At 41.1% G+C, this 21,892-nt stretch overlaps 1 protein-coding gene across 2 annotated transcripts in view; it reads right to left on the reverse strand.

Moving 5' to 3' along the window:
- lin7a (lin-7 homolog A (C. elegans)) overlaps positions 1-21,892 on the reverse strand; it is a 99,932-nt gene that overhangs the window by 19,680 nt on the left and 58,360 nt on the right. For both annotated transcript variants that reach the window (XM_005164866.6, NM_200709.1), the window contains 1 exon segment: positions 9,037-9,108. In XM_005164866.6, coding sequence (XP_005164923.1) covers positions 9,037-9,108 — 72 coding nt within the window.

Consider the following 21,892-nt stretch of genomic DNA (forward strand, 5'->3'; position numbering starts at 1 on the left):
TAAAAAAAAGCAATGCAGAGATTGCTGCTCATTTAATAGTAGAGTCTATAGGTTTTTCCCAGTGCTGGGTTGCGGCTGGAAGGGCATCTGCTGCGTAAAACATATGCCAGAATTAGTCATGGGCCAGTAAAAGTTTCTGATGCTATGATAACCTAAAAAATATCACAGTTTTATGTTATGAAGATATTGTGATTACTACGTTAAAATACGTTCTTTTTAAATGTCTGGGGTTTTTTTTCCCCAATTGAACAATATATTTTATTTCAGGAAACATTTATATATTGAAACAGTAAACATCTCAGGCTAAATAATTAAATTAAATCATTGACCTCTGCTATCTTCATTAGTTTCAAAAACAGAACCCTTACATATACCTCAGGAAGTGTATAACAGAAAATTTTTGTGGTTTTAAAAACCTTGACTTTTTCAAACCATGGTAAAAACCACTGGTAGAAACCACTTTTAGTCCTATCTCTAGCTGGAATAGTTGGCAGTTTATTCTGCTGTGGTGATAAATAAAGGGATTAAGCTGAAGGAAGATGAGTGAATGAATGAATTTCTATTGTGTTTCAAATATTGGCACACACCTTTGGAATGACAATGTGAGCAAACAGGGTAAATTAATTTACAGAATAGTAATTCCTGGTAAAACTGTTTACAGAGAATTATAGGTAGTCAGATAAGCCTTTAGTGGTCACATTATTCTGAGCAATGGCTAATTCAAGCCCATTGTGAGCCTTACAAATTACATCTTAAATAATTACACAGATTGGACAAAGAATCTCTATTGGCAATGAATATCGGCTTTTTACGTTTACATCAGCAGTGCATTTGGAATGCACTTGGAGTTTGGATAAAAAAAATTCATCCAGAGTATCCGACTGGAGCTCATTGACAATTGCTGCAGGGGATCCCAAAGGATGACTTGGAGCTTTTAGAGCTGTTCTTCTTCCTATTTATGTGCTATCGATTGAAAACTGTCCCAACGGCATGCGGACGAAAGCTGCTCACACATGCTAATTGCCCTTGTGCTAGTGATTTGAGTCCAATTTGCCTTTTGAAACCTGTAGTAACTTTTTAAAGTGACCAAGCGAGGTGCTTTGAGGCACTTTAAGACTTTTATAATTTACATCCTGCATTAGAACTTTAATTGATATGCTAATTTTGCTCTGATCTGGCAAGACTTGCTTACAGAGCATACCAATTAGAGAAAGTACTGCTGTTTTCTATATAAGAACCACTCCCATAGTATTGCTCCATATTATTACTACAAGCCCATTCAAAAGAACATTATTGGTTAAATGTATTCTTTATTGTCATCATTTTAAAATCAGAAACTGAAACGTCACTGAGAATAATGGCAGCCATTTCTAGATGGCAGCAAGTACCAATTTAAATGAAATTATAACTCTGAATCAATGGCAAGGACGTTCATTTATTAAAATTCTGAAAGCGTATGCTGTGCATGAATTGCCAACCAATCATGAGCTTAGGCAGAAGAAAGCAATTTTAGATCATAAAACTTCAATACCAAAGTATATGTCACCTCTCCTTCAATCTTGTCCCTCAGTAATGACTAGCCTAATTAAATATTAAGGTCATACTTTTGTTATTTATTTTATTTTCCCCAAGGCTCTCTTATAACGTTAGTCAAGGTTGTTTTGCACTTATTGTAAAAAAAAAAGTTATAATTGACCCTTCGCTAAGCTCTCCTCTCCTTTGTTACTGATGCTCACTCCCACAAGCTTTAAAGAATGTCCTAGAGGAGTGAATGAGAGATTGCCAGCGTGACTTTCAGTAAAATGTGCTCAAACACTGAGTAGATGATATCCTTAAGTGGGCTGGAACGAAGTGTGACATTGAAAAACATCTGCCGTTTTCTTAATGAAATTGGTCACTTACGCACTAACATTATTGCTTTTACTTTTTTAAAGAATAAGCTTTATTCAGTCACTCTACAAATGTTGTGCAAAGCTGCAGCCAACGCACCAGCACACATTTTCACAAATCAATGTCATAAATTTAAATTATGATTAATTATTTTAGAAATTTAAATACCTAATTACTATGTAACAATTAGCCAAATCCTTATGACCACATGCTAATTATTGCTGTTCTCATATAGTATTGCCAAAACACAGTCGATCCGCCAATATATCTGAAGGTGCCCTGTGGTATCTAAATTAGCAGTAGATCCTTCAAGTCATGCATGTTGTAAGGTGGACTTCACTTGTATTAAATTGTTGGTCAAGCACATCCCCCATAGAGCAACACTCTGAACCCTTCACCACATTCTTTAAACCATTTCTTAACATTGTGTGCCAGGGCAACACCATGGCTCAGTTTTTAGCACTGTTGCCTCACAGCAAGAAAGTCACTAGTTTGAGGCCTGGCTGGGTCAGTTGGCATTTCTGTGTGGAGTTTGCATGTTCTTCCTGTGTTAGCATGGGTTTCCTCTAGGTGCTCCGGTTAAATTGAATAAACTAAATTGGCCGTAGTGTATGAGTGTATGTGAATAAGTGTGTAAAGTCTGAAATAGAGATACAGCTAAAGGAATATATTTGAATGGATGAACAGTAATGTGCGATACCACTGATTTCCTATCTGATCTGATACCCAGTAAAATGAAGGCGAGTATCGGTAATAACGATCCGATTGAATGACTGTTTTGAAATTAAAGTAACAAGTAGTGTACTTAAAAGTGCCACTTTAAAATTAATATGAGACATATTATGGGTTATTCTTGTTTATTGATGAAGAATTATCATGCAAAAAAGAGCCAACTAACATATTTATTGACAGCATCTGAGCATGTATATCTTTAAACGCCTGCCTGAACAAATAAACATTCACACCTTTTAGTTTAGTGGCATGTTAATCCGGTCCCCTTAAAGATTTCTAACCTTTTTCTTTTGTTTTATCATTGTCACAAAAACCCAAGCCCCCAAAATACAGCCACGTTTTCTCCCTCTGTACCTAGTGCGTGCCTGCTGCACCTAAGGATGTCTGCAATAGATGCGATGTCTGTCTCACCCCAGCAGCACCCATGCCTCTTCTTTCCTCCTCTTCTGACCGCCTAGTCATGATGTAGTCATATACTGTCTTGTGATTTATATGTAGGTGTTTGTTTAGGTTTGTGGTGTTACCACAGTACCTCACTGTTTTGTCATAAGCCTGATTGTTTGAGTTTTTGGAAGTGAAGTTGCTCCAAACAAAACTTTGCTTGCGGTCACCCATATCCAATGACAGAGAGACTGAACAACATGTGCCAGCCCAGCGGACTGACTGAGTGGCTTAGTAGCTTGCTCTGAAGTTATACAGTGCCATATTACGCACATGACTTGGCAGGCAGAAGAACAAGTAGTTCAGACTAAGTTGGCATTATTCAGATAAACTAGGGTAATTGTGGTTACTTTCCACTGTATTTCTATTTCCACTAAACTACATATTTGCTCCAGATTACTGAAATATCAATATTTTAAAAAGAAAACACAAAACTGGTTTCGGAGTTATTGATATTTTAGTATCGATCCGCACATCACTAATAACAAGTAGCCCCTTTCACACATATAGACCTTTCTGGAAGATAACCGGCAATTTGCCAAAAAAGAGATCATGTGTGAACAGGCCTTTTTTGAAAATACCACTACATTTTTTACGGCAATTTTCCAGAAAGAGAAGTTGTAACATTGTTGGTAGTTTCCCAGAATGCTGCTAAATTTGCTATTGCTTTAAATAAAAGTGAAACCGTCAACAAAAGCCAGACCTCTTCTATGTTTACAAATACAAGCGCAGTCGTTTAGAGGCCATTTCTGGTTAGTGATGTCAGAATTTACCAGTATTTTGGAAGGGATGTGTGAAAAATATGTCTGGAAAAATTCTGGAATGTCCTTGCCTGTGTGAACGGCTCTTTTTTAAAATTTACTGGTCGTTCTCTAAATCTTCCTGGATTTTTACCGGTATCATTGTGTGAAAGGGGCTAGTGTGTGCCATGTGACAGGGGGGTTTTTATTTCACAATTGGTTTTACATTTAAGCATTTAGCAGACACCAAACTGACTCACACCAGTAAACACACTCCTAGAGTAGTGGGCCACCTGGGGAGCAATTGGGGGTTCCATAAGTTGCTCAATTAAATCACCCCAACCATGATATTGAAGGTGTAAGGGAGCTTTGGTTATTCATTTCCAACACCTAAAATCCCTGCCGACTCATATCTGCAACCTTTGGATCACAAGTCCCTAACTCTATAACCAGTTAGACTGGTTAATTCCCCAAGGAACATCATTGTCATGAAGGGGGTGCATGTACGTCCACATGAATAGTCAGACCCAGTGTTTCCCAAAAGAACACTGTCAAGACACTCCATTCACCAGCTTGTTGTCACCTTTCAGTGTGTCCAGGTGCCAACACATCCCTTGGTAAATGTTGCACATGTCCATCAAAGTGATGCAAAAGAATGTGTCTTTCGTCAAACCAGCCAATTTCCTTCAATGGTTCCAAGGTCCAGTTCTGACACATGTGTGCACATAGTTAGCACATTTGACAACGCACAGGGGCCATCATTTGCACTCTGATTGGTCTACAACTGTGCAGTCCTATACTCAGCGGTGCCGTGCAGTGTGCTTTGACACATTCTTGCCATAACATCATTAAAAACATGTCACACTAGACTTTCTGTTGGCACAGACAACAGGAGCCTTTGTTGCCATTGTGCTTCGATGAGTCTTGGGCATCCATCACACTGTTGGTAATTTCTCATTACGGCTGACCAGAAGTAACCCTCCAGCCTCATTGTTATTGAAACTCTCTGACCTAGTCTTCTTGCTATAACAGTTTGGCCTTGTTTGTCAGTCTTGCTTGAGTTATTCAACATGTTAAGGGAACTAATTGTTTGCTTGCTATCTAATCTACCAAGACTTTAAAATGCGGTCTTGTTCGGACAAGATCAATAACATTCACTTCACTTGTGACTGGTCAAATTGTTTTGGCTCATCACTCTATTCTGACTCTAGATGCGTATCTAACCCTATCCCCTGAGGCTGCATTTACACTGCAGATCTTGTTGGTCAATTCCAATTTTGTGACTGTATCTGATTTTTTGATGATCTGCTTACATCGTCTTGTAAAAGTGGCTTGTATACAATTGTCTGTATTTACACAGCACAAAGCAAAGGCGCAATGACCAGGAAAAAAGAGCGGACGCTGACTGACAGCTGATAATAAAAGAGCACTCTTTTAAATCTGTTCGCACGGTTGCATGTTTGAAAATTCTTTTTGACAAGTTGTTTTACATTAGTTTATGACAGAAAAGGTTTCATTTGGCCATCTTCTTTTAATCTAGGCCTTTTTAAACCAGTAGGCATCTTAATGTAATGTCCATGCACGTGATGTATGCAGTAGTTTTATATTAGTTTATATTGTTTACATGGCGGATGTTGTGCTCTAGCTCTCTCTCATTTACATGCTTAAATACTTGTGCTACATTACAATATAAAAGCTTTTTTTAGTCCTTGTGTATGAGATTTAAGGTTTTGACTCTGCTAGACTCTGTTCTAAACTGAAAGCATCAGAGTTGACGCCATATGCTATGGTTTTTAATGACAAGACTTGCATTGACAGGTAAAAATCCAATCTACCTGCTTACACTGCAGACACGAGGGCCTACACCCAGAGGAATTGAGTCACTTGAACCTTAAGTATGAGCAATCTGATATTCCAACTTCGTTTGCTAATTTATTTGTTCACAACAAGTAATTGTGTTTTTTCTGTCTCAAGTTGAAGGGCACATTGCTTTTATTTATTTACCAAGTATGAGAAAAGCATCTACTTCTGGTGCTTATGAAAAGTAACAGTAACACTTTTTACAATATGGAACAAGTAGTTAATGTGAATGTATTTACTAACATCAAGAAACAATGAACAATAGATTTATTACAGTATTTGTTCATTCTTCATAGTGTTAGCTAATGAAAACATAGTTCATAGTTCATGTTGACAAATGCTTTAAATTATTAACTATAATAAATAAATGTGCAAACATTTTTTAATGTTTGTACATGTTAGTAAATACATCAACTAAACATTGCTAAAAAGTATTTATCCACGTTAGGAATATTTCCACATTCACTTTAACTGGGCCATTCAACACTGAATATGCTCTCTTGAAGTCTAATTGTTGCCGGTCATGTTCAAAAATGCTATTTTTGGGCTAGAAATGAGGCTTTCAGTTCTCAAACCTAAAATAAAACACTTATTCTTTTCTAAGCACATCAAAGCGTTTTGAAAAGAAACTTTGATGGCCCATTTAAAGTACTAAATAAGTGTATCTCAGTGGACATTTTAGCATTTCAGATATTGAAATGCAAAGAACGTCCTCAATAACTAGGAAACTCTTCTGCTTTTACTCGGATTTGCATAATTAATAGACTATTACACTGAACGCAAGCCTAATTGGGATCAAAACACAATTACAACACCCACTAGAGCAGCCTATTGAGCTATGGAAGGTATGGCAGGGTACCACTCAGCATCCTTTGTAGCATCCCAAGCGTGCTTTGTGTTTTCTGTCTCGCTTGCCTTTCACAGCTCGGATCTTTGAGTCTGATGGTGTAACTGCTGCTCTGTCCACCCATGCGGAGAGAGATTGTGGGCAGAACTCTCTAGACGGCATGGTGGCCTTTAAATGGCAGGGCTTTAAATTTTGGCTGATTGGTATTTGTTTGTGATTTAGAGATATCACATATTTTCCTGACAAACTATTTGGTTAGCTTTCTGAATAAATGGCTGACAATTTGTTTTAAAGAGCCCTTTTATAAATAGGCTAGTTTGTCCAGTTTTTTTTTCTTTTTTTTTTTCTTTTCAAAAATCGCTAATTGGAGCAGGAATTGAACAGAAAGCAGGAGATTTAAGATATGCTTTCAACTATATTTTACATCAAAAACACACTTATAAACAGTGCAAATTGTGATGCCCTTCTGATATGTGTTGCTGTAGTTGTGAATGGGGATTAACTAAAATGCAACTTCTTAGTACTGGACTAAATTCTTATAAAAAGATTCTTACTAAAGCACCAACTAAAAATATATAAAAACTGTATTTTCAGTCTGCTGAAGGATGAGTTAAAGGTGCTGTATGTACGTTTTTGACTCTTCTAAAGCATAAAAATACCATAATATGTTTGCAAATATTTAATAAACATGCTAACAGAACATTCTTGTGTATCTGAAAAACATTGACAGATATTTCAGTTATATTCTTATTTAATTTTTTAAACATTCTATTGAAAAAAAATTATTAGTTACCCCAAAACTTCAAGCATTGTTCTCAATAGGCATGGGCCGGTAGATTCTGAGGGTACGATAACCTTGGATATAAATATCACGGTTTCACAGTTTCACAGTATTGTGATCACTGCTCTAAATATTTTCTTTTTAAATGTCTGGGTAAAAAACTAAAACTTTTTCCCCTTTGAAAACAATATATTTTATTTTTTGAAATATTTATAATATTTTGAAGCAGTACTCATTAAGGTGTCAGGCTGAATAATTCAAATGAATCATTGACATCCGCTGTCTTCATTTGTTTCAAAAACACAGATTTCTTTCAAATTTAAAACACATCTTTGGATATCTTTTCTACTGGGTATACTGTTATCCTAAAAATAAATAAATAAATAAATAAATAATCTTAACATACCTTAGGAATGGTATTGCAGAAAATTCTGGCAGTTTTAAAACCTTGACTTTTCTAAACCACAGTATACCTTGAAAATGGTTATCGTCCCATGCCTAGTTTTTAACATAATTTAGAACAATTTAGTTATATATTTTGTGAGCATGAATCAGTATTTTAAAATAAAAACGTAGTGGTGTAAAATCCAGATCCAAATCCAGCTTTGCCTTCAAAATTTTAAATTCAATTTTAATGTATTAGAGGCAACGCAGTGGCGCAGTAGGTAGTGCTGTCGCCTCACAGCAAGAAGGTCGCTGGTTTGAGCCTCGGCTGGGTCTGAGTTTGCATGTTCTCCTTGTGTTCAGATGGGTTTCCTCTGGGTACTCCGGTTATCCCAGTCCAAGGACATGCGGTATAGGTCAGGGGTAGGGAAATTAGGGAAATTAATTTTTCTTCATACATTGTGATGGGTCAAATTTGTTTATTTTTGAGTTGTGTATGGACATAAATAAAGGTATTGTGTATAAATAAACAAAGGTTTTGTTATATACACACACCTCATATGGCCTCATATGCTGAAAAAAATCTGAAATGGCTTTTTGCTGAAAAAAGGTTCCTGACCCCTGGTACAGGTGAATTGGGTGGGCTAAATTGTCCGTAGTGTATTTGTGAGAATGAGTGTGTATGCATGTTTCCCAGTGATGGGTTGCAGCTGGAAGGGCATATGCTGGATAAGTTGGTGATTCATTCCGCTGTGGCGACCCGATATTAGTAAAGGGACTAAGCCGAAAAAAAAATGAATGAATGAATATTAAAACAGAAAACATTTGAATTGTAATGCACCTGTCTGCGACCATTTATGTCTGCAACATATATATTTTTCAAAGTATAATCAAGCGTGGTACAAAATGACAGGATTTCTTGTCAGAAGTCAATCTGAGATTTCTGACATGCTCTGCAAAATTACCCAACTCTGCGTAACCCATATTTGACTGGAGACTGTGACCCGTCTCTGGAGGAACCAGTGCTGTGTTTGAAATTCTCCTACTAAAAATTCAGCAAAGCATATCTGCTCATCCAGTACTCAGTAATTCCCACTGTCTCTGTTTTACGCCTTCTCTCTTTCTCTTTCTCACAAGAGTGCACTCTTCACACAGTATGAATCTGAATGAACGCTGTTTCGGTGACAGGGCTGAAGAGCAACTGGCAAGTGTTTGCATGCTGCTCCGGCCAATTGCTGATTGTGTTAATCATGTTTGTGCAGAAGCACATTTGAAAATGTTTATAATCAAAAGATTATTGCTTTCTAGATGACAGAAAAGTAATATGTTTAGCAGATAAAATGATACTAAAGTCAGCCTACCTTTGCTGTTGCACGTGCTTGATACTCCGGACATCCGTTTACTGTTATCGTTTCATGCATATATTGATAGACCTATAAAAATAAAGAGGGAAAAAAATAGATTTTTCAGTCAAATAGATTTTACTGTAAAAATAAAACAGCAGTGAGGCATCCTGCAGCAATAGGCATTACAAATTTAAGTCAGCCAGGTTTAGATGCATAAAATGTAATAGATTGCAAGCCTAAAGGAAAACAGCATCCATTTGGTATGAAATCTTATGGCTCAGTAGTTTACTTTGCTCAGAAATTCATAAATAGCTTTATTGCCAGGTATTTTTACACATACGAGGAATTTGTTTTCAGGGGCTTCTACAGTGCAACAGAATGACTGTGACTGGACAGAAACACAGATAATAAAAGGAATAAAAATAGAACAATGTAAGAAAGAGAGTGTAATAGTTTAATGAACAAACTTGACTTAACAGAGCAACAGGATCACTTTTATTCTAGCTGAAAACATGTGAACAACTAAAAAGCACCATAGGTCGCATTAACCCCATACCTCTCAATGTCATCTTGTATTTCTTAAAGCCATACAATTAGGGCTGCTCGATTTTGGTAAAAATCATAATCATGATTATTTTGGTCATAATTGTAATCACGATTATTCCAAACGATTATTAGTTGAAGTCAAAATTATAAGCGCTCCTGAGAATTAAATATATATATATATATATATATATATATATATATATATATATATATATATATATATATATATATATATATATATATATATACATATAAATATATATATATATATATATATATATATATATATATATATATATATATATATATATATATATATATATATATATATACATATAAATATATATACATATAAATATATATATATATATATATATATATATATATATATATATATATATATATATATATATATATATATATATATATATGTGTGTGTGTGTGTGTGTGTGTGTGTGCATTTCCCAAATGATGTTTAACAGAGCAACGAATTTTAACAGTATTTGCTCTAATATTTTTCTTCTGGAGAAAGGCTTATTTGTTTTGTTTTGGCTAGAGTAAAAGCAGATTTAAATATTTTGAAACCTCTTTTAAGGTCAATATTATTAGCCCCTTTAGGCAATATATATATTTGATTGTCTGCAGAAGAAACGTTCGAGGTTACTAAAGTAACCCTTCGTTCCCCGAGGAGGGGAACGGAAGCACTATAAGTGGATTTGATTGTAAAATCCACGCATTGGGAGGTTCGGTTCAGAAGCTACTCGTCTGAAAGAGTATTGAACGGGCCAATTAAGAATGAATTGGCAGCGCAAGCCTGCGCAGGTGAGCGGCATAAGCAATCAACTGAGTATATAAGCTCACCTGGCGCCAGCAGACGCTATCCTTTTTAAGCTGAAGAGACTTTCAACAGCTAAGGGACAGTCATTATGGCGACGGAGTATAGTGCTTCCGTTCCCCTCCTCGGGGAACGAAGGGTTACTTTAGTAACCTCGAACGTTCCCCTTCGGGGGGAACTTCAGCACTATAAGTGGATTTGATTGTAAAATCCACGCATTGGGAGCCCATTGAAAGCGCCATAATGACTGCACCTTACCAACACCCCCAATGAGGAGATAGTCAAGCAAGCGTGACGCACCCACATCATGGGGGGCGCGGTCCTCCAACGTGTCCCTGGCCCTAATTTATCCTACTTCAACAGAAGTTTTACGGATTTATATATATTTTTTGGGAAGTCGTGAGCATCTAGATAATTCTAGGAAAATACGACAGTACGTTGGGAAGCGTGCAATCCCGATAGGGAGGACGCTGCGGAGGCCATCCGTTACCCAAGGGGGGATAGATGGCAGAATTTACATATGGACTAGCCCTAAAAAGGGGGAGTACGCATAGCAAAAGAGTGGTTAGCGGGGAGGGAAGACACGGGTCCGCCCAGGGGGGGGACTTAACCGTGGCGGAATAAGCATATGGGATCGCCTAGTGGGGATCACGCATAGCAGGCACCTTTACCCAAAACGCGGGCTGACCAGCGGGCAGACCTACAACGTAGTGGGCCAGCAAGTGACTCCTCCGCTGAGTCAGTGCTGGGGGCCACGGAGGAATCTGCAGGGCTCACCTGACGGGGAACTTTACTGACAGATAAAAAGGCGCACGTATCTCCGTGTTAGGGAAAATGGCGCAGCAAGCGTGTTTCAACACCCTACCGAATTGTTTCCTCAATCACCAAGGGTTACCTAATACCCTTGAGGAAACCGGCTCCACTCGCAGATTGTAAAACCTTGCAAATGTGTTGGGTGTCACCCAGCCCGCAGCTCTACAGATGTCTGTTAGAGGGGCGCCGCGTGCGCGCGCTCGAGAGGATGCGAAGCTCCGAGTGGAGTGCGCACGCGCTCTCGGGGGACGCGGCTCATCTCGGCTCTGATAGTGAAAGAAAGGCATCCACAATCTAGTGGGAACTTATTTCGGTACGGCACTTCCCTGCTGCCGACCGCTATAACAGACGAAGAGCTGCTCAGATGATCTAAACTCTGAGTGCGGTCCGGATAATACGCAAAACGCGAACTGGACAATAAAGAAGGGCTGGGTCTGCCTCCTCCGAGGGCAGCGCTTGCAGGCTCACTACCTCGTATTAAAACGGAGTGGTAGGAACCTTGGGCACATATCGCGGGCGGGGTCTCAGGACGTGAGAGAAGCCAGCCCAATTACAGGCACGAGTCACTGACCGAAAAATGCCTCTGGGTCCCCGACCCTCTAATCGATATCAACGCGACCAGCAGAGCTGTCTTCAGGGACAGAAAGATACTGAGTCGAGGATCGAAGGGATCTGACGCGGCTTGTGTAGCGGGGGCGAGATCCTAAGAGGGCATGAGAGGGGGCGGGGTGGATTAATTCGCTTAACGCCCCTGAGGAACCGGATGATGAGGTTATGCGTTCCCACGGTGCTGCCTGCCACCGCGTTATGAGAGCGGAGATGGCAGCCACGTAACCTTGAGTGTGGAGGGCGACAGCCTGCTCTCCAACTTCTCTCGGCGTAAAGAAAGCACAACGCTGATCTGGCAAATTACGGGGGTCTTCTCAGCGAGAGACACACCATTCAGTGAATAGACTCCACGTCAGGGCATAGGCGCGCTCGGGGAGGGGGCTCTAGCCCGAGTGACGGTATTAGCCACCGCAATCGGAGGTTACCTAAGTCTTCCTCGCGTAAAAATCTCTTCAAAGATCGGCGAGGGTGCCAGGTGGTGCCCTGTCCCTGAGAGAGTAGGTGCTCTCTCGAAGGGACTGCCAGGGGAGGGCTATCGCGAGGGAGAGCTCTGACATCCAGGTTCGGTTGAGCCAGAGGGGCGCAACCAGCAACCTGTTCCTCGTCCTCCCTGACCTTGCACAGTAACTGCGCGAGCAGGCTCACTGGGGGAAACGCGTATTTGCGCGTGCCCCGAGGCCAGCTGTAAGCCAGTGCATCCGTGCCGAGAGCACTCGGTCAGGGAAAGAACAACTGGCAATGAGCGATCTCGGGGGAAGCAACAGATCGATCTGGGCTTCCCCGAATCGCGCCCATATCAGCTGAACAGACTCGGGGTGGAGTCTCCATTCTCCAGGACGCAAGGCTGCCGTGAGAGCGCATCGGCTGCACGGTTGAGCTTGCCTGAATATGAATGGCGTGCAGCGATTTCAGCCGCGGATGACTCCAGAGGAGCAGACGGCGGGCGAGCTGAGACATGCGGCGAGAGCGCATACCCCCTATACGGCTGATATACGCCACCGCCGCCGTACTGTCCGTCCTGACTAGCACGTGTTGCCGCTCCAGCACCGAAAAAAAAACGGTGGAGAGCGAGGAACACTGCCAACAGCTCCAGGCGATGTGCCAATGCAACTGGGTACCTTTCCACAGGTCCGCAGCCGCATGCCCGCAACGCACAGCCCCCCAGCCCGTGTTGGAAGTGTCTGCTGAACCGACAACAAGACTGGACGCCTGTTCTAGAGACACCCAGGCCTGTAGGAACAAGGAGTCGCTCCAAGGGCTGAGGGCGCGGCGACACAGCGCAGTAACAGAGACTCGGTGTGCGCGCGCGTGCCATGCGCGTCTGGGGACTCGATCGTGAAGCCAGTGCTGAAGTGGTCTCATATAGAATAATCCGAGCGGCATGAAGCGGCTGCGGATGCCATATGCCCCAGGAGCCTCTGAAATAGTTTCAGTGGGACCACTATTTTACTGTCGAGCTCTCTCAGACAGTACAGCATCAGCTGAGCGCGCTCTCCGGAGAGGCGCGCTGCCATGGTGACCGAGTCCAGCTCCAGCCCGAGAGAAGAGATCCTCTGCACGGGGCCGAGTTTGCTCTTTTCTCGGTTGACCTGAAACCCCCACAGGTGGAAGTGCCAGAGCACTTTGTCTCTGTGCATAATCAACTGCTCCGAGAGAGGGCAAAAATCAGCCAGTCGTAAAGAAATTGAGTATGCAGATGCCCGCGAGCCGAAGGGGCGCTGAGGCACCCTCCGCGGGCTTGGTGAGGACCCGCGGAGACAGAGAGAGCCCGAAGGGGAGGGCTTTGTATTGCCAAGCTCGACCTTCAAACGCAAACCGCAGAAACTGTCGGTGGCGAGGAAGAGTGGAGACATGGAAATACGCGTCCATCAGGTCTAATGCTGCAGACCAACCCAGAGGACGAACGCACCGGAGGATGCGCTTCTGCGTGAGCATTCTGAACGGCAGCTTGTGCAGGCAGCGGTTCAAAACGCGCAGATCTAGGATTGGCCGTGACCCACCGCTCTTTTTGGGCACGATGAAGCATGGGCTGTAAAACCCACTCTCCATCTCGGCTGGAGGGAGCGGCTCGATTGCATCCTTCGCCAGGAGGACAGCAATCTCCTCTCGCAAGACAGGGGCGGACAGGGGGCTGACCCTGGTGAATACACACCCGTGACTTGGGGGGCCGTTTCGCGAACTGAATCGCATAGCCGAGTCTGATTGTGCGTATGAGCCACCGCGAAGAGCTGGCCCGCGCTAACCAGGCAGGCAGAGCTCTCGCTAATGGACTCATCGCTACAATCGCTGACGTACCAGCAGTGGGGCAGCGCGGAGTGGGTCAGCTGATCCGGGAAGCTCGCGGGTCCCACGGAAAAGCTGGAGGTGAGATATTTGCTCTCACTCCAAACCCGAGCTCCGGAGGGGAGGCTCGAGGGGTGGGAGAAAGGAGACCGTCCTCCCAGCGCTCGTGAGCCACTGGCGAAACGCACCGAATCTGCAAGCTAGAAAGCATAGCGTCCCAGACTGGCAGATTTCGGGCTGTCACATCTGGGGAAGTGAAAAGTGCCCTTTCATAATGTTTTCATGGCAGTAAAAAGTGCCGTTGGCAATGGGGCCCCGCCCTCCAGCGGGGAAAGAGCAAGTTCCCTCTTCTCCAGATGGCCTGTCCCAGGGGCGCTTCGCGGTCCGTTGCCGGACTTAGCGGCGTTCTGGGCAGGGGGGCTGCCTGCTTCCGAGGTGCCCGACGCGCTCGCTTCGCTGTAGGCGTGTGCGGGGGCGGAGCAGCTCTCGTAGGCGGGCGCCTTCGGCGAGGAGCAGGTATGAATGGCACGGCGGGCGGAGCGGGCTACGGACCGCCGATAAGACATCACCCACCAACTGCTCTCTCACCGCCTTGAATTCCTGGGTGAATTCACAGACAGTGTCGCCGAACCTGGCTGGGGATATGGGGAAGTCAAGAAAGCGGACTTTGTCGACTTTGCGCATATCAGCCAGGGGTGGCGCTCCTGGACCACTAATGTGGACATCGTCCTCCCCAACGCACACGCAGCGGACTCAGTAGTCCGAAGAGCTAAGTCGGCGGCGGTGCGAAGCTCGTAAGCCTGGGTTGGACCCACCCTCGTGCAGCTCGGCCAGCGCCTGCGCTTGGTAGCGCTGGTAGGTGGCTATCGCATGCAAGGCGGAAGCAGCCTGGCCCGCAGCTATGTAAGCTCTAGCTCCGAGGGAGGTAGATAACTTACAGGCTTTGGATGGGAGACGAGGCGGACCCCGCCAAGAAGAGGCGCCGCGCGGATTTACCGCCATCGCGCACTCAACCTGAGGAATCGCCACATACCCCCTGGCTGTTTCACCGTCAAGAGTGGTTAGGGTGGAGGAACACGCAGCACGAGCAGAAAAAAGTGCTTTACAAGACCGCGTGAGCCTACTGTGCACCTCCGGGAAGAAGGGAACGCCCCTCTAGTCGGTCCGGCCGTGGAGCTGGGGGATAAACCATCTCCAACCCACGGCCGAAGCAGCCCGGGAAAGCACGGCTAACATGTCCGTTTCAGGATCCGTAGTGACAGCGCTCACCAGCCCGAAGGGGGCGAGCGGGTCTGGATCATCATCGGACAATGAAAGCCCACCCTCCGATGCCGCGGTGGACATCTGGTCTCCGGTGTCATCGGGCGTAAGGGCTACCATCTGTTAGACGGATCGCTTCCCCCGCCCGAAGCTTGGATGGAGCGCTTAGAGGAGCGGGAGGTCCGCGGGCCCGTGGGCGACGGATTATCTCTCGCTGAAACCCTCAGATCAGCCCGAGTGCCCGCTGCAGAGCAGGGGACAACTGGGGTGGTTTGCCCTTTTGCAAAGGCTAACCGCGATCTTGCGCAACAGTCATGGCATCGCAATGACGACATGAACTGCCCGCGAGCAGCGCATTAACATGCTGGACCCCCAGACATGTAACGCAGTGCCCGCGCCCATCATCCGAGGACAGGAAACCCCCGCATCCAGAAACGCACAGTCGTCCTGATAAGGACGTGCTGCACGACTGTGTTGCTCTTTCTGTGAAGTTTGCAACTTTCTACGCACCGCTCTGGAGGACCGGACCCAAAGAACGCCAGGCAAGGGAGAAACCCAGCTCGACCGTCTGCCACTGCGTGTACACACTCTGGACCGGGAGAATGCTCTCGTTCGCTCAGAATCGCTGGTCACAGCAGGAGGAACCCTCATCGACTCGATCAGAAAGTCTCTGAAGCGAAAAGGATAGCGTCTGCTGGCGCCAGGTGAGCTTATATACTCAGTTGATTGCTTATGCCGCTCACCTGCGCAGGCTTGTGCTGCCAATTCATTCTTAATTGGCCCGTTCAATACTCTTTCAGACGAGTAGCTTCTGAACCGAACCTCCCAATGCGTGGATTTTACAATCAAATCCACTTATAGTGCTGAAGTTCCCCCCGAAGGGGAACTACTGTTATACAATGACTTGCCTAATTACCCTAATTAAGCCTTTGGATCACTTTGAATTTGAATGTTTGTATTTCAAAAAATATCTTCTAAAATATAATGTACTGTCATAGCAAAGATAAAATTAATCGGTTATTAGAAATGAGTGATTAAAACTATTATATTTAGAAATAAATTGAAAAAAAAATCTTCTTTCCATTAAACAGAAATTGGGGAGGAAAAGGGTTGCTAATATTCAGGAGGGCTAATAATTCTGACTTTAACTGCATATATTATTTTCCTCCCTGCAAAGGTAAGAGAAATAAATGAAATAAAATAAAAATATGAAACAAACTGCTTTAAGCATCTTCACTGTAAGAAAAACACTTTAGCTACCAAAGTCCTTCAGTCAAGAGCAGAGAGGGATTTTCTCGTTGTTTTATTAATCATGATAAAACAGGCGGCAGCTGTGCTCTGTCACTTTAATGGTTTAGCTTTTGATTCTCAACTAGTTTGTTTATTACACAATTGAGGGTTAATATGAATAACACTGCGTTTTGACACCTATTTGAACATTAAAGTGCTCACGTTAATGACTTTAGATGTGTGTGCTCTCTGCTCGTCGCAATGTGCGAATGAGACCAAGTGCTGACCGCATGCTTCTGACTATGTCTGTGCGCCGCACACACACGCACAGTGAGGACAACTGGAAAGGGGGCGGTAAATAATGGAAGAATCGTTTATCTCGATTAATAGTTTTTCATAATCGTTAGAAGCCATAATTGAAATCGAAATCGGATTTTTGATTAATTGCACAGCCCTACCATACATACATTACAGAGATAAAATATAGAGAGAATGAAAACAAATGTATGAACCAAATACTCATACCCAAGCTCCATTTTACATATTGAAATGAAACTCTTTAAGAGACAATAACTCTAAACAAGTATTGCATTCTCAGTGTATGCTATCGTGGGCTTTTGGAAAAAGTGACTTTTCGTCAGATTAATTATTGTCATGGCAATCTCTGAAGTGAATAGTGCTGCAAAATAGCTCAAAGTTAAACTGCCAATAGTCGGTTTCTCTAAAACCGACGTAAAAAGACATCTTTTCAAAGTTTGCAAAAAAAAGAAAAGAAAAAATGCCAGATGTGATTAGGTGTGTATCAATCAAATTTTTAGAACTGCTGACTGAAGTATTGGTAACCTAGTATCCAACAGTAAACAAGGTAACCAGCATGAAGACAGATTAGTCACAAGGGTGCGATGTTAATTTAGGTCGAGTTAGTTCAGCTAATTTGTTCCATCTCATATTATTCACAGTAATCAATGTTCACACAACTTCTAAAGCACCTCCAGTAACTTTTTTTTTTGAGTAACAAGGGATCTCTATTCAAAATTGGCTTATAATAGCCTAGTGTTAATGTATGTAGTGCACATATTGATTTTGCATATACAACAAACAATGCAAAAAAAATTCAGAATGAATTCCCAATTGAGTGCAGTCTTATTGAGATTAATTAATATCATTGCACGACTAAAGGGCCAGATAAAATCTGCAATTATTTGCTATTTCTGTGCAGACATTTGTAAAAATAATTTTACAAATAATTTTGGGAGTAGGCCTATTGTAACTAAAAACTTAATATATAAACAAAAACCTTTTAAACTTTTATTTACTGTTTACAATGCAAATCCAAATAGATCCACTTATTTGGTAAACAAAGCAAAATAATATGTGTCTTTCAGACCATTTTTGTTCTGTTGTCTTCAGTTCATATTATACATGCAGGAAACCATAAACCCAAAGCTGTTTTACATTTTGTTGATTCTGAATACTTGTGAATTTAAATACCAATTGAAGATTAATTTGACATGAACAAAAAACTTTATATCTGCATCCGTAATAAAGTGGGAAAGACTACATCTCTTTAAATTTTAGATGCATTATGATTTTAATTTATTTATTTTTTTATTAATTTTGGGCTGAAGAGTTGGTTTGTTATATAACAATTTGAGTGCCAGTAAGAAATTTTAGTCTAGTTTGACCGCATATTAAAGGAAGCCAAAGAGAACATAAAACCCAAGCTTCATCATGCAGGTGCTTTTAAGAGAAAACAACTACAATTATGTGATAAATTAACATATATATGGTGTAATATGAATTACTGATATACTGTTTGTTTCATTCAGTTTCCTGAAAAATGTATCGGTTTATTTTAGGAAGTAAAGAGAGCGTAATCCAATTTCCAGCTACAGCCTCCAAATCCCATTTCTACAGTGCAACACATGCAACATCTTTCATCACGGGTTCTGTATTTCCACAAACAGGTGCATCCAAAGAGCTTGTCTCTTCATTCACACCACCTAGGGACGAGACTATTAGCTTGAGGTCCTTTGAGGATTTGAAGAACCTATGTTTATCTCATTAGCCGACGCTTTTGAAACACAGCTGGTGCTACAGGAAGCTCCTTCTCTCTCACTGTCTCTCCTAAATAACAAGTTTCTCTTTAATCTGTCCTCCAGCACCTTGGGCAGAATCTTTAGCAGTTTTACAAACCTCCTACTGAGAGTTTAATGTGTTAAAACCCCCTTTAAACATCTCTTTTTTATGCCTGTTACTCTTGTCAACTTGAAACCACTAACTGTAAACCTTTTCAATAGGCAGGGGTTATCGGTTGGCCTTTAGAAATGGGTTGAGAAGAATTGAAAGTGGCTGCTAAGTGTCTAGAATTAAAAAATAAAACTGTTACTAAGTCAAGGTGACATATTACTTGTGAATTACGCTTCATTTTGAAAGCTGTGCTATTAGATTCATGAACAACTTCTTGTACAACTGTAACAGTTTTATGTATCTGATCTAAAGAAAACTGTTTGAATCATTTACATGAAATTTGTTCCCTGCATTTAAATATTCAATGTGTTTAATAGATTAAACAGATGACAGGTTTCTGGTTCCTACAGTAGGATGTTTAGCATCAGACAGTATAAGATGGACGGAAGTGTTACATTGTAGTCCGTATAAAAATAGAAGATTATTACGTCATACACATAAATTTTAAATCTATATCACTGTAATAAAGTGGGAATGGCTATATATCTTTAAATTTTTATTGCATTAAAAGTTAAAAAAAAAAATTTATTTACACACAAAAACATTTTATTCGATTAAATTTATTTTATTTATTAGATTATTTTATTTATTATATTTTTTCGATTTGTTTACTGCACTCAAACATAAGTAAACATTTATTATATTTAATAGATTAAACTTACAGATGTCTAATTTCTAGTATGTTTGGCATCACATATAAGCAGAAAAATCACTGAAATAAGTGTTACATTGTGTGTATCCGCCAAACAAAGCTGTTTTTGTATTTCATTGAATTCAAAATCTGGCATTCAAATACCAATACAAGATTAATACATTCAGAATGCAAACTTTAAATCCACATCATTGTAGTAAAGCGAAAAAGACTACATATCTTTAGTTCTTAATTGTCTGTTATGGGGTTTACAGGTACATTTCTGTAGAGATACTACTGTGAGACTAAGCCTGAAGCCAGGTTGAGGATCAGATGAAATTAATAATTCAAGATTGATAATAAAATGTATAGTAAAATTAGTATCGGCTAATCTGCTAATGATTAACCATGAAGCTTTGGGTTCACATGTTTGCGCAAGTAAATTGTTTGAGATCATTTTATTTATTTCTTTTTTGATGCAGACCAAAAATAAAGTTCTAATGACCTAATACTAACTGAAAAAGAGTAATCAGTTTCCATAAATAGTTTGAGTATTGTGAACACTGTTAACGATTTTAGTAAATTTACAGTATTTAACTGTAATATAAACTGTTTTTACTGTAGGACTGTTATGCAATATGTTACTGTATTTTAAAGTTGCATTGTAAAAAATAAATTTTTCAGTAAAGATACAATACTGTAAATACATAAAGATAAATGGTGCTGAAGATGTAAATACAGTATTCTTGCTATAATTGATTTACAGTAAGTTACTGTAGATTCTAGATTTCTTAACAACAAACTTATCTAGCCTGATCTAATTGAAGACACAACTATTTTACTTTGTCAATTGAGTGCCTAATTTGTACAAATTCAAAGGATTTAGTCATATGAAAATGTAAAATTTTTAAAAGGAGGCATGGCACCAAACCCCACCCCTCAACCCAACTGTCATTGTGGGATGAGCAAATTGTACTAAATTGTATGATTGAGATTGTATAAATTCATATGAATTAGCCACTAAAGCAAAAAGTTGGGATACAGTAGCATTGACATTTGAAGTTCATTTATAAAATAATTTTGAGAGGATCACGTACTTATGATTGACCACAGCTGGTCCCGTATTAGCTAATCACTATCCTCCAATCATATGATTCCTAAGTCACAATAAATAACCACAGTCTTCATTCCACAACTATCTTCGTTTGAAGAAACCCTCCTTTTTCCCCTTCCACCTATAGATTGGGTGGCATGATGGCAAAGTGGTTAGCATTGTTGCCCCACAGCAACAACACCGCCAGCTCTGGTCCTTGCCGGGGCTGTTGGCACTTCTATGCAGAGATTGCATGTTCTATCTGTGTCTGCGTGGGTTTCTCTTAGGTTTCCCGGATTTCCTCCAACTGTCCAAAGATATGCGTAAATCGCCTAAGACTAATGGACACCATACTCTAGCTCCCAGCATCAGTATTTTACCTTCTCAAAATAGTGCACCTTAGCCACATCAGCGGGAGAGTTGATCAGGATCTACCTGATCTCAATCTCCCCTCTCGCCCTGCGAATGGGAGGGAGCCCTGGGCTCGAGGGTCCCATGAGCTCAGGGCTCTCTCCCGGGACAGCATGCCAAACTAGCTTATTATAAATCATCAGCTGAGTGTCGACTCTTGAATTAGTTTTTACAATGAAGTGCAGTGTATTGTTGCTATTAGAAAAAAAAAATGGAACAACCAACTGTAGCATAATATTTGACGATCTAGAATTTTTATCATCATCATCTGTCGTTATTTTTGTTTTCAGCTGCTTATTAGGATTAGTTAAGTGCCAATCAGAGAAACCTCAATCAAAGTAGGTTTATTGGCTGAGCTTCAATATAAGTCTGTGAAGAATCAACGCAACCAAACGGAACGAATCAATAGATTTAAAAGGAGTTAAGTTAATCTTTCAGGAGCTATACGCATATGTATCCCCATGGAGAAGGGATTGTGTGTCTTGTAATTGCGTCTTGGAAATGCATGAATTTTAAAAAAGGTCAAGCTATTTCTGTGTGTTATATATACACTGCATACAAAAACAGCTGGTGGTTGAACTTCAAATCAGATTTATTTTGGTTTTGAACTAACTAATAAAGAAATTAAAGGAATAACACAAAGGCAATTCTGAAAACAAAACAAAAGCATACTTTTTCTCAAATGATGAGGATCAATTGACTTAATTGTCAACATTAAGAGACAGTAAAATGATAAAAATGTTTTGTAATTTTCACATACTATGCTGTTTTGTCAGTTCTCAAGTCAGCTATCTGTTGTAAAAAAAACACACACACTTGATTTGATGCTTCTTACTCATTGAATAAACACCCATCATGTTAAAAGCTTTCTAAAAGACAACAAACTAGCCATCATGTGTTGGTTTTTGAG

This window comes from Danio rerio, chromosome 4 (assembly GCF_049306965.1).
Source record: "Danio rerio strain Tuebingen ecotype United States chromosome 4, GRCz12tu, whole genome shotgun sequence".
Lineage (NCBI taxonomy): Eukaryota > Metazoa > Chordata > Actinopteri > Cypriniformes > Danionidae > Danio > Danio rerio.